General features: G+C 48.1%; 1 protein-coding gene across 3 annotated transcripts in view; it reads left to right on the top strand.

Annotated features, from left to right (window-relative positions):
- Positions 1 to 2,594: 2,594 nt before the first annotated feature.
- TTC39A (tetratricopeptide repeat domain 39A) overlaps positions 2,595 to 15,217 on the top strand; it is a 73,428-nt gene continuing 60,805 nt past the window's right edge. For 2 of the 3 annotated variants that reach the window (XM_027838138.1, XM_027838141.1), the window contains exon 1: positions 2,595 to 2,691. In XM_027838138.1, the coding sequence (XP_027693939.1) occupies positions 2,642 to 2,691 (50 nt within the window). In that variant the 5' untranslated portion in view covers positions 2,595 to 2,641. The remainder of the gene's footprint in view (positions 2,692 to 15,217) is intronic. The other variant, XM_027838142.1, reaches the window with a different exon arrangement.

Here is a 15,217-nt window from a genome sequence, read left to right as displayed (position 1 = left end):
CTCTAAGGCAATCTCACTTCTGGCAGGGCCCTCCAGGCTTCAAAGGTCCAAGGACCAGCCCAGCTAAGCACAAAAGGGCTCAGTATAAAGACCAGACCAGGGGGGGATCCTCCGAAGAAACTGGGCGTGTTTGGGGTCTGGAAAAGACCAAAGCAAGACAGTCAGCTCTCTTCAGGTGTGTGAGGGGCCTTTCTGTGGAGAAGGGCCTTTGTTCTGCTTGGCTCCAGAGGGCAAAACTAGGAATCATGGGTGGAATTTGCAAAGAGGCATGTTTACTCTTTAGAAAAACTTCTCAATGATTAAGGCTGTCCCAAAATGGAATTAGCTGCTTTTGGAGGTGGTGAGCTCCCTGCCTTGGGGGTCTTAAACACCAGTTAGATGATGTGGGAGCGCTTGTTGGGGATGTGGAAGATATGATCCCTTCATTCCTTCATTCAGAAAGCATTTATTATATGCCTGTTGTATGCCAGGTTGGATTAAATCATCTCAGAGATCCTTTCTAGCTCTGGAATTCTGAGTTTCTATGAGAGATGAGGAGAAGGAGGAAGAAGAAGGAAGAGGAGGAGGAGGAAAAAAAGGAGAACAAGGAGGAGAGGTAGTAGAGGAAGAGGAAGAAGAAACTTTTAAATGTTATTATTTACTTATTTTTAACATTCATTAAAAAACATTTGGGTTCTGAATTCTGCCTCTCCCACCCCTCCCCCATTCATTGTGAAGGTAAGAAATGTGATCTCAATTATACATGTCAAATCATGCAAAACGTATTTCCATATTAGCCACGTTGCAACAAAAAAAGCAAGAAAAATAAAGAAAGTGAAAAAAATATGCTTCTGTCTGCATTCAGACTCCATCAGTTTTCTGTGGAGGTGGTCAGCATTTTTTATCGTTAAGTCCTTCGGAATTGCCTGGCATCATTGTATTGATCATAACAGCCAAGCCATTCACATTTGATCATCCTTACAATATTGCCATTACTGTATACAGTTGTCTCCTGGTTCTGCTCACTTCTCTTTGCATCCGTTCATATATGTCTTCCCAGGTTGGATGAGGAACCATCCCACTCATCATTTCTTATCATTATATGCCACAACTTGTTCAGCCATTCCTAAATTGATAGGTGGTCCCCTCAATTTCCAATTCTTTGCCACTTCAAAAAGAGTAGCTATAAATATTTTTCTACATGTAGGTCCTTTAACATTTTTTAAAAAATCTCTTTGGGACACAGACTTAGTAGTGGTATTGCTGGGTCAAAGGGTATGCATGGTTTTATAGCCCTTTGGGCATAGTTCCAAATTGCTCTCCAGAATGGTTGGATCAGTTCACAACTCTACCAACAGTGCTTTTGTGTCCCAATTTTTCCACATTCCCCTCTCCAACATTTGTCATTTCCCTTTTCTGTCACATTAGCCAGTCTGATAGGTGTGAGGTGGTGCCTCAGAGTTGTTCTAATCAATAGTGATTGAGAGCATTTTATCCTTTGGTCTTGAGTGTTTAAGAAGAGGCTTGTGGGACCCCTGTCAGGGCAGGGAAGTTCTACACTAGGGGAGAAGTTGAAATAGATGGGTCCAACAATAAGGAGTTCAACATGTCAGAGACTCCATGAGATGAAAGGCTGAGGGCAAAAGAGTGTCTGCCTCTGACACCTGTGTGGTCAAGGGCAAATCACTTGATTAGGGGTCCTTGGGGTCTCAGTTTCTTCATCTGTCAAATGAGAGAAGGCTGGACTAGAGAAGCTGTGAGGTCCCTTCCTGCTGTAAATCTGTTATCCCATGTGCTTATGAAGGTCAAAAATCCAAATAGCATACACCTCTAAAAAACAAAACTAGTTTTCATTTAGACTGTTGAGACTGATCTTTGCTTTAGGCAGAGAGAGCTCCTATCTCGTTCTTTTCAGTTCATTCCTCAAATCAGAATACACAGGTCTGACCATGTCACCCTCTCCAAGCTAGTATTAAGTGACTTACCGAAATTCACACATCTAGTGAGTGTTATGTGTCTGAGGCCGAATTTGAACTCAGGATCTCCTGACTCCAAGGCCGGTGCTCTATCCACTGCGCCACCTAGCTGCCTCTAAGGTTCTAGGATGTTGAAAGGGGTGGGGGAAGAAAGGTGATGAAGGGCCTTATAAGCCCTGGAGGTATTTGAGAACCACCCGAGTTTGCTCAAAGTAGGGTAAGGGTCAGATGGGAGATTAAGAAAGTCACTGTGACAGCTGATCAGAGCAGGGACGGACTTTCTTCGAGATAAGCCTTGCGATGGAGGTGGAGGCTCAGAGAGGGCGTGACTTACCTTAGTCACACAGCAAGAAGGTTGGGATTCGAACTCGGGGTTTCAGACACCTCTGGCCGCGGTGTCCCCGGGGCAGAGCGCATTGGCTGTGGCTGCTGTCCCTCCCGCGCCGGACGGCAGCCGCTGTCCCCCTGTCGCAGTGCTGACCCCTGCCGTAGCCTGCCCTGTCCCCGGCCCCGGCCCCAGCCCCATCCCGGAGCTGAGGCGGCCCGGGATGCCAGCCCAGGGGGAGGGACCTGGGCCCCGGGCTGGCCCGCCCCATCCCGTCCAGGTGCTGCCGGGCGCGGTGCCGGGAGCCCGAAGCCGAGCCGGAGACGGGAAGAGCCCGGCTCCCCGCCCCAGCCCCAGCCCGATGGCCCTCCTCACGCCCTGGAAGGGGGCCCGCCGGAAAAGCGACTGCAGGTACAGGCGCCTGGGGATGGGGAGGCACCGAGGGAGGGTCGCGGTGGGAGTGAGGCTCCCAGCATCCCTGCATCCCGGGCTTGGAGCTGGAAGGGAACTTCGACGCTGCCATTTAGACATCTAAGGAAACCGAGGAGCCACAGCTGGACCCCAGAGCTTGGGGAGCCCTTTGGGTCCCCAGACCCTTCTCTAGACCCAAGCCAAGGGCCAGAGACTTTGGGGCAAAGTCAATGGGGAGAAGAAACAGAAGCCGGGCTCTGTCCGGAGGACCCAGCTCTGGTCCTCCCAAGGCCAAGTTTGAACAGAATTTTCAGGAAGCTGCTGATTGTCCAGTTTTGCCGTCCTCCCCTCTCTAAGTTCTGGAGACTAGGAAGAAGCCAGGGCAGGGAGGAAGTGGTGTGAACTGTTCAACATTTATTAAATGCCTGCGGTGGGAATGGGGTCTGGGGATGCCCAGATGAAAAAAAACAGCCCTTGTCCTTCAAGAAGCTTCCATTCACTGAGAGAGGGGGGCTTGGCCAAACAAGTAGAATATGGGGATTGGCGCTGGGGGCAGAGGAGGGCTGGACAAAGTGTCCTGGGGAAGGAGGCTTTGGAATCAGGACTGGCATCCTGGGGAGATGGCCCTGCGCTGGGCATGCACAACTCCCTTTAAGGGAGGAGTGGGGGATCAAAGAATTGTGAAGAGTCCAGCTTGGCCCAACCTGTGTCAGGGGGCAAGTGAGAGAGAGAGTGATGGAAAGACGGATTCCTTTCTTCCTTCCCACATTTAGTAAGCTTACTATGTGCAGAGTCCTGTCTGTGCTCAGCCCTGGAGCCGAGGCACCAGCATGGATAACTCTAATACACAATATTGCATGATCGATTCCAGCTAACCCAGCGCTGCGTGTGTGATGTGGGGAGGAAAGCTATTAGTGTTCTTTCTAGTCAGACAGACGTTGGACCCAGATTGTGGAGGGTCTTGAATGACAAATAAGGATTTTTAGAATTTTTACCCTGTAGGCAAGGGGGATTCCTTTTGGACAGGGAAGGGCCACAGTCAGGCCTATACCTTAGGATGGTTCTTTTGGTAGCTGTGTGGATGGACTGAAGACCTGAGGCACAGAAGCCAATTAGAAGGCTGTTGTAATAATCCAGGTGACAGGTAATAAGGGCTTGTACTAGGGTGGTGACCCCCTGAGCATAGAGAAGGAAATGTATTGGACCTGAAATGGACAAGATTTGGCAGCTCATTGGATGTGGAGGATGAAGGATGATTCCTGGGTTTCTCGCCTAGGGTCCTGTCCTGGGAAGACCTGGTGTCCTTAACAAAGGCGGGAAGTTGGGAGGGGTAGGTTTAGGGGGAGGATAATGAGTTCTTTTGGGAAATCTGTAGGATCAATCCCCCCCATGCTCACCAACAGCCCCCAGTTGGGTTCTCCCTCTTTCCTTCTAAGTTTAGCCAGCCTCCTAAAGGAGGCCCAGGTGAATGGGAGGTAGGTGTGGGTCCCCATCCAGGAAGTCAGCTTTATGCAACTGCCTCTATCCACGTGCTTGGGCTTTGCGGAGGGACCCAGTCACAAGCCTGGGTTCCCAGGCACCCATGGAGAGGGTGTCCTGCATGCCACTTCCTGCCCCAGACACACACCTGGAGCCCCTCCCAGACACCACCTTGGAGGGAGGATAGTAAGAAGCTGGAGCCTATTTAGAGGAGATGAGAGATCACACCGTACAAGGATCAGTTGCTGGCTCTCTGGGTGCCTAGCCTGGAGAAAAAAAGACTGGGGGATGTGAGAGCTACCTTCAGATAACTGAGGGGCTGCCAGGAGAGGGGACCTTGGATCAGCCCCAGAGGGAAGGAGGAGGAGCAGTATGGGAAGGACCGAGTACAGGGAGATATATGGGCTCCTTGTAGGATTTCAGAGAATCTTCTCCAGAGTTTGAAGGGACATTAAAGATCATTTAGTCCAGTTCCTTCATTTTACAGATAAAGAAACTGAGGCCTGGAAAGCGGAATGGGACTTGAATTGTGAGGCATGATGGAATAATCATGATAATTGACATTTATTTATATAATCCTGAGGGACAAGGGACAAAGGACAGAGTCGACTTTGGAGCCAGTGAGACCTGGGTTCAGATCCTGTGGCTAACCCCTCCTGGCTATGTGACCCTGGCTTAGTCATTTAACTTCTCAGTATTCTAGGCGTCTCTCTGAGTTGCAGAGTAGGGGTGAGTCTGCTTTGGTAGAGAAGGCATTTCCTTACTAGCAGCTCCTTATTCTGGTGCAATAAAATATAGATATGCATGTATGTATATGCATGTATGTATGTCTATGTGTATAGATGTATATGTGTGTGTCTGTATTGCTTTCAAATTCCCCAAGTAATTTATATCCCTCATCTCACCAGAATCTCACCATAACCCTGCGAGGCAGGTATTACAGGCATCATCGGCCCAGCTCTGTGCCTTATACTCTCCTCCATCACTTCCCTGGGACTCAGTTTCCTTCTCTGTAAAAAGAAAAGGTTAGACCACCGGCCCCAACTTTCCTTTTGACTCTAAATCCAGGTTCCCACTTCCTAGAGGAGGAGGAAGAGGGGGAGGAGCCTCTCTGAGATTCAGAGACAATGAGAGACTTAGCCTGGGTCCCACAGCTAGGAAGTGTTGGAGGCAGGCAGGGCAGCCATGTCTACACGTGCTAGGTGGCTCAGTGTTGGAGTCTGGAAGAATTGAATTCAAATCCTGCCTCAGACACTAACTAACTGTGTGACCCTGGGCAAATCACTTAGTCTCTGTTTGCCTCAGTTTCCTCAGCTGCGAAAGGGGGTTAATAACAGCAACTACCTCTCAGGGTTGTTCTAAGTGTCAAATAAGACAACATTTGTAAAGCACCTAGCAGAGTGTCTGGCACACAGTAGGTGCTCTAAAAATGCTTCTCCTCCCTTTCCCTTTCCCTTTCCCTTTCCCTTTCCTTTCCTTCCCTTTCCTTCCCTTATCATTTCCCTTAACCCCCATTTCCCCTGTTCCCTTCCCAAAAGCATTTCTCTAAGCCTTTGGAGTTAACAAAGGCTTTCCTCCTCATGCCCCTGGGATGAAAGTCATGGGAGCACCCCCAGCCCATTACACAGAGAAGGAAGCGGAGGCTCAGAGGCATCAAGACACTTGCCCAAAGGCACACAGCTGGAGAAAGCCAGAGCTGGAGCCCTGAAGCCGGCTCTCTGAATCTGACCCTGCTGGTGTTCTTTGTAACCCAGAGACTGACAGACTTGAGTTGTTACCGGGCTTGTGGCTGTGAGGATGCCCCTTCTCCCTGGCTGCCATGACTTGGACCCCTTTCTGGGCTATTTTGAGGAAAGTACTCTAAAAGTAAAAGCTAAACTGTAAGTCCACAAACATTTATTAAGCACCACTGTGTGCCAGGCATGGCTGGAGATACAAAGACAAAAATGAAAACCCTTCCTGCCCTCAGAGAGCTTGCATTCTAGCATACATAGACTATTAATATTAAAAGCTAGCGTCTAGGCAGTGCCTTCAGGTTTGCAAATTGTTTTACATCTGTTATCTCATTTCATCACAACAAAAACCCTGTGAGGTGGGTGCTATTATTATCCTCATTTTACAGGTAAGAATACTGAGGCTGAAAGAGGAAAGTAACCTGCCCTAGATCACAGCTCGCAAATATCTGAGCAGGATTTGAACTCAGATCTTGCCGCTTTGTTCTGTCCATTTCACCCTCTTCCTGCCTGCCTATCTCTTTCTGTCTAGCCAACTATACACACATACCCACACAATCAATCTATCTATATACCCTAGACAAGAAGGTCTTCTTGGGTGGGAGGGCACTAGCAGCTGGGGGCCTCAGGAAAGGTTTCCTGTGGGATACGGTGCTGCCTCTCAGCCCAGTGCGAACCCTATTAGATGGCTCTGCCCTTTCTAATTCAATTCATTTCCACAAACATTGATTAAATTCCTACTGTGTGCCAGTCATTCAGTTAACAAGCATTTATTCTTTAGTGCCTATGATGAGCACTAGGGAAAAGGTGAAGGAGGAGGAAGAGGAGGAAGAGAAGGAGTCTTTCTGGTCCTCTGGAGCACCATGGAAATCCCCAGGCACACATGTGATACATACAGAGTAGAAGGAGAATACCATGGGGGGACTCCTGTGGAAGACAGTGTTTAAGCATAAAGACAGAAGGATTGCATCTACCCTCAGGGAGCTTACCTTCTCCTTGGAGATACCAACAGATAAGGAAAACACCAGGTGCTTACAGGTAGGAAAGAGCACCAGCATGAGGGTAAAGGCTTCACGGAGGAGGAAGGAAGAAAGAAGAGGAGGAAACACCTGAGCTGAGCCTGGAGGAAGCTAAGGATTCCTAGAGGGGGAGGGGGAGGGATGGCATTCCAGGAGTCAGAGAAAGCTTGTGGAAAGGTACTGAGGTGGGAGATACAGTGATGAGTTGGAGGATGGCGAGGAATCCTGTGTGCCTGGAACACAGGGTGTGTGAAGCAGCCTGGAAAGGTCAGCTCCAGCCAGAGTGTGGAGGGCCCTTGGTAGCTGGCTGATCCTAGGAGTGATAGGGAGTCCCGGCGGCTTCTTGAGCCGGGGAGTGACAAGGTCTGACCTGTGCTTTAGCAGCTGAGGGGAGGATGGATGGGAAGCTGTCTGACACCAAGTGCATCAAGGTGTAAGAGGAAAGGTGAGAATGGTTAAGAGCATGACGGAGGCTGGTGGCTGTGGGAGCAGAGAGAATCTGAGAAGGTCAGCAATGGCAGAGCCTGTCTGTTGTGAGGTAATGAGTTCCCCATCCTTAGAGGTGTCTGAGCAGAAGTTACCATACTGCAGAGGGTCCTAATGCTTCTTATTAGGGCTGGACTCAGTGAGGCTGGTCCCATCCAGTTGTTGTTATTTGGTCATTTTTTCAGTTGTGTCCGACTCTTTGTGAGCCCATTTGGGGTTTTCTTGGCAGAGATACTGGAGTGCTTTGCCATTTCCTTCTCCAGCTCATTTTACAGTTGAGGAAACTGAGGCAATCAGGGTAAAGTGACTTGCCCAAGGTCACACAGCTATTAAGTGTCTGAGGCCAGATTTGAACTCGGGAAGACGAATCTTCCTGACTCCAGGCCAGGTGCTCTGTGCACTATGGCGCCAGCTATCTGTCCCCACTTTATCCTGGAGATAAAGTTGTGTGTGTGTGTGTGTGTGTGTGTGTGTGTGTGCATGCGTGCCATGGTCAGCTTTAGGACCGGTAACTTGGAGAGTTAAGGAGACCTTGCCCTGGAGTGGAGAGAGGTGTGAGGCAGGGAGGTCAACCCTCAGGCTTTTGTAATGTGTGAGGTCCTGTCGAGGGTCACAGCAGTGTAAGGGGAGAGAAAGGGGCACTTGGGAGAGAGATTAGCAAAGGTAACATTCACAGGCCTTGGCAGAGGGGATGAGAAAGAGTGAGGGGTCCAGGATGACATCCACCAAAGTTGAAAGCCTGGGTATCTGGGAGAAATAACAAAGTTTGTGAGCAGTGGGAGTTTGGGGGAAAAGATGAGAAAACTCATGTTGAGTTTTAAGAAAACATGCTGAGTTTAAGATAGCTATGGCACAATCAGTTCAATATGTCAAAATGTTACTAGCCCCATTTTACAGAGAGGAAGAATTGACTTGCCCAAGGTCATGCTGCTAAAAAGTAGCAATGTGAGTGTTTGAAATCAAAGGACTTGGGTTTGAATTCCACTTTTGCCATTGACTCCCTGTGTGACCTTGGGAAAATCCCTTTCCCATCCTGGGCCTCAGTTCCCCCATCTGTATAATGGGGGAGTAGGACCAGATGACCTCAAGGGTCCCTCCCAGGTCTGAATCTCCGATCCCCGTGATAAGAGTGGTGTGTTAGAAATGACACTTGGCAGCTCCAGCTGGGGCACAGAGTGTGGGAAGAAGCCTGGAAAGGTCAGTTGCAGCCTGAGTGTGGAGGGCTTTTAGTAGCAAGCCGGTCCTGGAAGCAATAGGGAGTCATGGCGCCTTCTTGAGCAGTGGAGTGACACAGTCTGACCTGTGCTTAGGAATATCGCTTTGGCAGCTGGGAGGAGGATGGATTGGAGGCTGTCTGGGCCTCACGGGCACATATTTTATATCCAAGTGTATTGGGGTGTAAATGGAAACGTAAGAAGTGATGAGGTCCTGAAAGAGATGGAAAAAGCCTGCGAGCAGGAGCCCCCTAAATAGTCCAGTCCAGAGGTAATGAGTTAATTGTTTCCTCCTGCCCCGACCCCTTCCCACGCTGGGTCTGTCTGACTGTGGGCTCCCTTCCAGCGCTCCAAGAGGCTCGGGAAGTCACGAAATGTCAGGGCAGGAAAGGGCCTTCAAACAGACTCTCAAAAAACATTTATTCACCGCTTACTATGTGCTAGTCAATAAGTCAGTCAACAAACATTTAAGGGAGTGATTACTATGGGACGACACAAGGCAAAAACACAGTCCCTGCCCCCAAGCAGCTCACTTGCCCCCCCACTTAACAGTATTTTATTTTTTCCAATTACATGCAGAGATAGTTTTCAATATTCACTTTTAACAAGATTTTGAGTTCCAAGTTTTCTCCCCCTCCTCCCTCCCCAAGACGGCATGCAATCTGATATTGGCTCTACATGTACAATCATGTTAGACATATTTCCACATTACTTATGTTGTGAAAGAAGAATCAGAACAAAAGGGAAAAACCACAAGGAAGAAAAAACAAAACAAAAAATAGAGAAAATAATATGCCTTGATCTGCATTCGGACTCCATAGTTCTTTCTCTGGGTGTGGATGGTATTTTCCATCATGAGCCTTTTGGAATTGTCCTGAATCATTGCTTGGCTGAGAAGAACTAAATCTATCAAAGTCAGTCATTACTCAATGTTGCTGTTACTGTGTGCAACGTTCTCCTGGTTCTGCTCACTTCACTCAGCATCAGTTCATACAAGTCTTTCCAGGTTTTTCTGAAGTCCACTTGCTCACTATTTCTTATAGCACAACAGTATTCCATTACATTCATATTACTTGTTCAGCCATTCCCCAATTGATGGATATCCCTCCAATTTCCAATTCTTGGTCACTATAAGAGCTGCTATAAATATTTTTGTACATGTGAATCCTTTTCCCATTTTTATGATCTCTTTGGAATACAGCCCGATAAGTGCTATTGCTGGGTCAAAGGGTATGCACATTTTTATCGTCCTTTGGGCATAGTTCCAAATTACTCTCCAAAATGGTTGGATCATTTCACAACTCCACCAACAATGCATTAGTGTTCCAATTTCTCTACATCTTCTCCAACATTTATCATTTTCCTATTTTGTCATGTTAGCCAATCTGATAGGTGTGATGTGGTACCTCAGAGTTGTTTTAATTTGCATTTCTCTAATCAGTGGTGATTTAGAGCATTTTTTCATATGACTATAGATAGCTCTAATTTCTTCATCTGAAAACTGCCTGTTTATATCCTTTGACCATTTATCAATTGGGAAATTACTTGTTTCTTATAGATTTGAATCAATTCTCTATATATTTTAGAGATGAGGCCTTTATCAGAGACACGAGCTGTAAAATTGTTTCTCAGTTTTCTGATTCCCTTCTAATCTTGGTAGCATTGGCTTTGTTTGTGCCAAAACTTTACAATTTAAAGTAATCAAAATCATCCACTTTGCACTTCATAATGTTCTCTATCTCTTGTTTGGTCATAAATTCTTCCATTCTTCATCAATCTGACAGGTAAACTATTCCTTGCTCTCCCAGTTTGCTTATAGTATTAGTCTTTATATCTAAATCCTGTACCTATTTTGACTTTATCTCGGTATAGGGTATCAGATGTTGGTCTATGCCTATTTTCTGCCATACTGTTTTCTAGTTTTCCCAGCAGTTTTTGTCAAACAGCGAGTTCTTCTCCCAGAAGCTGGAGTCTTAGGATTTATCAAACAGTAGATTACTATAGTCATTGAGTACTGTGTCTTGCATACTTAACCTTTTCCACTGATCCACCACTCTATTTCTTAGCCAGTACCAAGCAGTTTTGATGATTGTTGCCTTATAATACAATTTAAGATCTGGTATGGCTAGGCCACCTTCCCCTGCATTTCTTTTCATTAGTTGCCTTGATATTCTGGACCTTTTATTCTTCCAAGTGAATCTTATTATTTTTTCTAGTTCTATAAAATAAGTTTTGGCAGTTTGATTTGTGTGGCACTGAATAAGTAAATTAATTTAGGTAGAATTGTCATTTTTATTGTATTAGCTCAGCCTACCCATGAGCAACTGATGTTTTCCCAGTTATTTAGATCTGACTTTATTTGTGTGAAAAGTGTTTTGTAATTGTGTTCATATAGTTCCTGGGTTTGTCTTGTCAGGTAAACTCTCAAATATTTTATATTGTTTGAGTTATTTTAAATGGAATTTCTCTTTTTATCTCTTGCTGCTGGGGAGCTCACTTTCTAATGGGGGAAATTCTGTGTACATATAAGGTTCATACAGTGTAAATGAGACGTGATCTCCGAGGGAAGGCATGGGAGGGGAGGTCAGACAATGCAAAGGCCTGGAGATGGGACATGAACAGTGTTGTGTGAGGAACTGTAGCTGGGATGGTGCCTAGAGTGGAGTAAGGTATAAAGAGATTGGAAAAGCGGGAAGGGGCAGTGGATAGAGCACAGGCCCTGAAGTCAGGAGTACCTGAGTTCAAATCTGGCCTCAGACCAAACACTTGACACTTACTAGCTGTGTGACCCTGGGCAAGTCACTTAACCCCAACTGCCTAAAAAAAAAAAAAGAAAGAAAAGCGGGAAGGGGCTGTGTCATGAAGGACTTTTAAAGCCAGGGCAGTTCATATTTGATTCTGAGAGCAATAGGGAGCCATTGGGGTTTATTGAGAAGGGGCAGGGAACCTGCACTTTAGAAGAACCCCTTTGGCAGCTAAGTGGATGGATTGGGGTGGGAAGGTAGTGTCAGAGCAGGAAGGGACCCTTGGCCTAGACTGCCAGGGATGGGAAGGGCCTTAGAACAGAGACAATAAAACACTTCTCCCCTCAGCCCCTAAGTTCACCCTGGGCAATTAGCCACACTGGATAGAGAAAGGCATAGGGACAGGAGAGGGGGAATTCTGCCCAATCCCATCGCCATTGTCTGGACCTTTTATGCCTCAGGTGAGAGGGAGCCAAACCAAGATTTTAAACCCAGTTCAAACCACCAGCCCCAAAGAAATCCCGAGGACACCCTTCCTGGCCTTTCCCAGGCCCCCTTCTGGGGAAACCAGCCCCACCCCGGCGTGGGTCCTCTAATGTGGGACCTTTGCCCAAAGCCAGACAATTTGCCCAGAGCCGGGGTCACTGACTTCATGGGGAGCGACAGAAGAAACCTGGGCCTGGCTGACGGGCCAAAGCAGAGTTGTAACTAAGGCAAGGCAAACAAGAGCGTTGAACCCGGGCGTTAACTTTGGACGTGAGAAGTCAACTCCTCTTCTGGTGATAGTGGGCAGTCTCCCAGGTTTTCAGCCCACAGTGTCTGTGTGGTGCTCAAGTCAGGGCCACCCCCAGCCCCCTGCCCCCCTCAGATGGTGCTCTGGTGAGCATCCAGCTGGAAACACCCAGCCCAGGGCTAGGGCTCTCGAAGGACAGAGAGGGCAGAGAGGGGCCGTGAAGGGGGTGGGGGCACAGATCAAATACGAAAGGGCTCAGATCAGGAGGGCCTTTGTGGAATGCTCCGAATTATTTAATGGAGCTCCAGGGCAGCCAGGTCAGAAACTAGGAGGAGGGGGCTCCTGGGGAGGGGTGGTGGGGTGCTGTCTTGCTGAGGGCAAACCCAGTTTGCATAAATCTGGCCTCACCTACCTGGCCCGTGGGGTGGGGTGGGGTGGCAGTAAGACTTGTTTATGAGAAACATGAATACAAGAGTCTCTTATAGAGTGACTGTAATCCCTGCCCACAGCCTCCTCCTTGCCCCCCAATGTAGGTACAATGCAAAGAGCCCTGGACATGAGAGGTTAGGAGGGACCTGTGTTCAATACCAACTCTGGCCCAGCTCTCAAGTTGGGTATTTTTGTAAAATTTAGAAACTCAGGACTGCTGGGCTTTGAGGCCTAGCTGGGTCATTTGGGGGTAAATTACTTACTATCTCTGGGCCTCAGGTCACTTGTTGTAAGATGAGATAATCCTACATGGCTTTGCAAATGCTAAAGCCTTGGGTCAGTCATTGTCATGAATATCACCACTGTCACAACACATCCCTAGATTCCTCTTAATGTCAGTCCTCTTGGCTTTCCTATCACACTGTTAACCCCTATTGGGCTTGTGATCCACTGAGACTCCCAGATCGTTTTCAGATGAATAGCTATCTAGCTATATCTTCTCCATCTCGTCCCTGTGACATCGAATCCTTGAACCCAAATTTAAGATGTTACTTTTACCCCATTAAAGTTCATTTTCTTGGGTTTAGTCCATTATCCAAGCCTGTTGAGACCCTTTTGGATCCCAGGTTTGGGCCACCTGCAAATATGATGAGCATATAATCTCTGTATTGCATAATGGCTATAGAACCAGCCTCAAAGCCAGGAAGACCTGGGTTCAAGTCTTGATTCTAATGTGCTGACTGTGGGGCTCTGGGTAACTTATTTGACCCCTTGCTGCTCCAGGCATCTAAGATTCTAAGTCGCATCTATAGAGGACTTCCCTCACCTGGGATTTCCCTATGCTAATAAAATCCCAGGTCCAGCCCTTACCCCTCAGTCCCCACCACGAGGATTTCCTTCTAAAGATGTCCCTTTAATTCTCTCATGCACTTGTCACAAATCTCACTCCCTTACTGCTCCTGCCCTCAGGAGGACATCAGGAGGGGCACACAGCTATGAACACACACTATACTACATGCAGTGTCGATGGCAGGCACTTTCAGGGCATATAGTAGGTGCTTAATAAATATACGTTCCTTCCCTCCCTCCCCTTTCCCTCCCTCTCTTCCTAGCTCTCCCTTCCCTGTTTCTAAGGCCCCTTCCCTGATCCAAGCTTGCTGTAAGACATCCCTGCCTCCTCCCTCTGACGTTGTCCATGTTCATGCTGTCTTCCAGCGGGGTTTCTATGACCCTTCCAAGGTCATGTTGCCTCCGGGATGCTGGGAAACATTCTGAGCAGCATGACTCATGTGCATGCCCATCTGTTGCAGGGGTGTGGCTGGGAGGTGGGGCGGGGCAGTGGGAATTGAGGCAGGGCTGAGCCTGGGGAGGGGTAGCAGGCGTCCCTAGGAAGCTCCCCTTCCCTACCCTGGGCGTCCCCTCCTTCCTACCTGTGAGTCAGAGGCCCCAGCCCCTGCCACCTGGGCAGCATCCAGAGTGTGGCAATGGAGGGCACCATAGACATCATCCCTACGTGAGGGAGCAATTGGCTTCTTTGGTGTAAGGAACTCCCAGCAAGAAAAGTCTCTCCACCAGTGCGGACAAGTACCTTTTATGTAACTCAGAGAGTTGTCCAGAGTCCTGATAAGTCCGTCGGATTTGCCTCAGGTCACACAGCCAATATGTCGGAGTCAAGACTCGCCTGTTCTCTTGGCTCTGAGGCTGGCCCTGCCTCTGATGAGAAGGTGGGCTCTGCATATCTGCAGATGGCACAAAGCTGAGATCCCAAGGGATCTTGATAGCCTTGAGTAATGGTCTGAATCCAAAAAGGCAAGCTCTAATGGGCATGAATGGAACAGATTCTACCTGGGTTCAAGGAATCAACTTTGCAAGTACAAGAAGGGGGACATGTGGCTAGACGGCCATTCACCTGAAAAAGATCTGGGAGTTTCAGTGGACCACAAACTCAGCAGGAGTCAATAGTATGTCCAGGTAGCTAAGAAGGCTAACACAGTCTTGGGTTGAAGTGGGACTTGAATAAAGGTCTTCATGACTCCCACTATGCGAGGCTGCCTTAATAAATGTTTGTCATTGCACCTAGGTCCTCTGACTCAGTCCCCATGCTCTGAACTATCTACCTCACTGCCTGTGCCCCAGCTGGTCTGATTTTGCTCTGGGCTAGCTGTGTGTGAGGTGGAGGGTTTGAGGGGACGGGCCACGGGGGGTGGGGAGAAGGAGAAAGATCTGTGAGGGGGAGAGGGCAGGACATGGGTCCTGAATGCTCCAGACCCAGCCAGCCAGCTTGGTAGATAATGGGCCACCAACGTGTGGGCCCCTGCTGGCTTTAGTCAGGATACTTAAGCTCCATGAATATTTATTAAGCATCTGGTCAAGGCCGTGTGACACTCAGAGCTGGACACAGCAGTGGTTGTGGTCTGGGTGCAGACTTACCCAAGATCTCAGCCTCTCCTAACAGCCAAGTCCCTATGCGTGTGTGAGTGTGTGTACATAAGTATATGTATGCGTATGAGTGTGTATGTGTGTGCACGTGAGTGTGTGTGCATGTATAAGTGTGAGTATGTGTATGTGAGTGTGTTTGTGTGTTGTGTGTATGTGAGTGTATGCATGAGTGTGCGAGTATGTTTGCATGTGTGTGTGTAAGAGTGTGAGTGCGTGTGTGTATGTGAGTGCATGTGCTGTGTGTGAGTGT

This window comes from Vombatus ursinus, unplaced genomic scaffold (genome assembly GCF_900497805.2).
Source record: "Vombatus ursinus unplaced genomic scaffold, bare-nosed wombat genome assembly UNPS02014825.1, whole genome shotgun sequence".
NCBI classification, from domain to species: domain Eukaryota; kingdom Metazoa; phylum Chordata; class Mammalia; order Diprotodontia; family Vombatidae; genus Vombatus; species Vombatus ursinus.
This window is presented reverse-complemented; position numbering and strand designations above follow the sequence as displayed.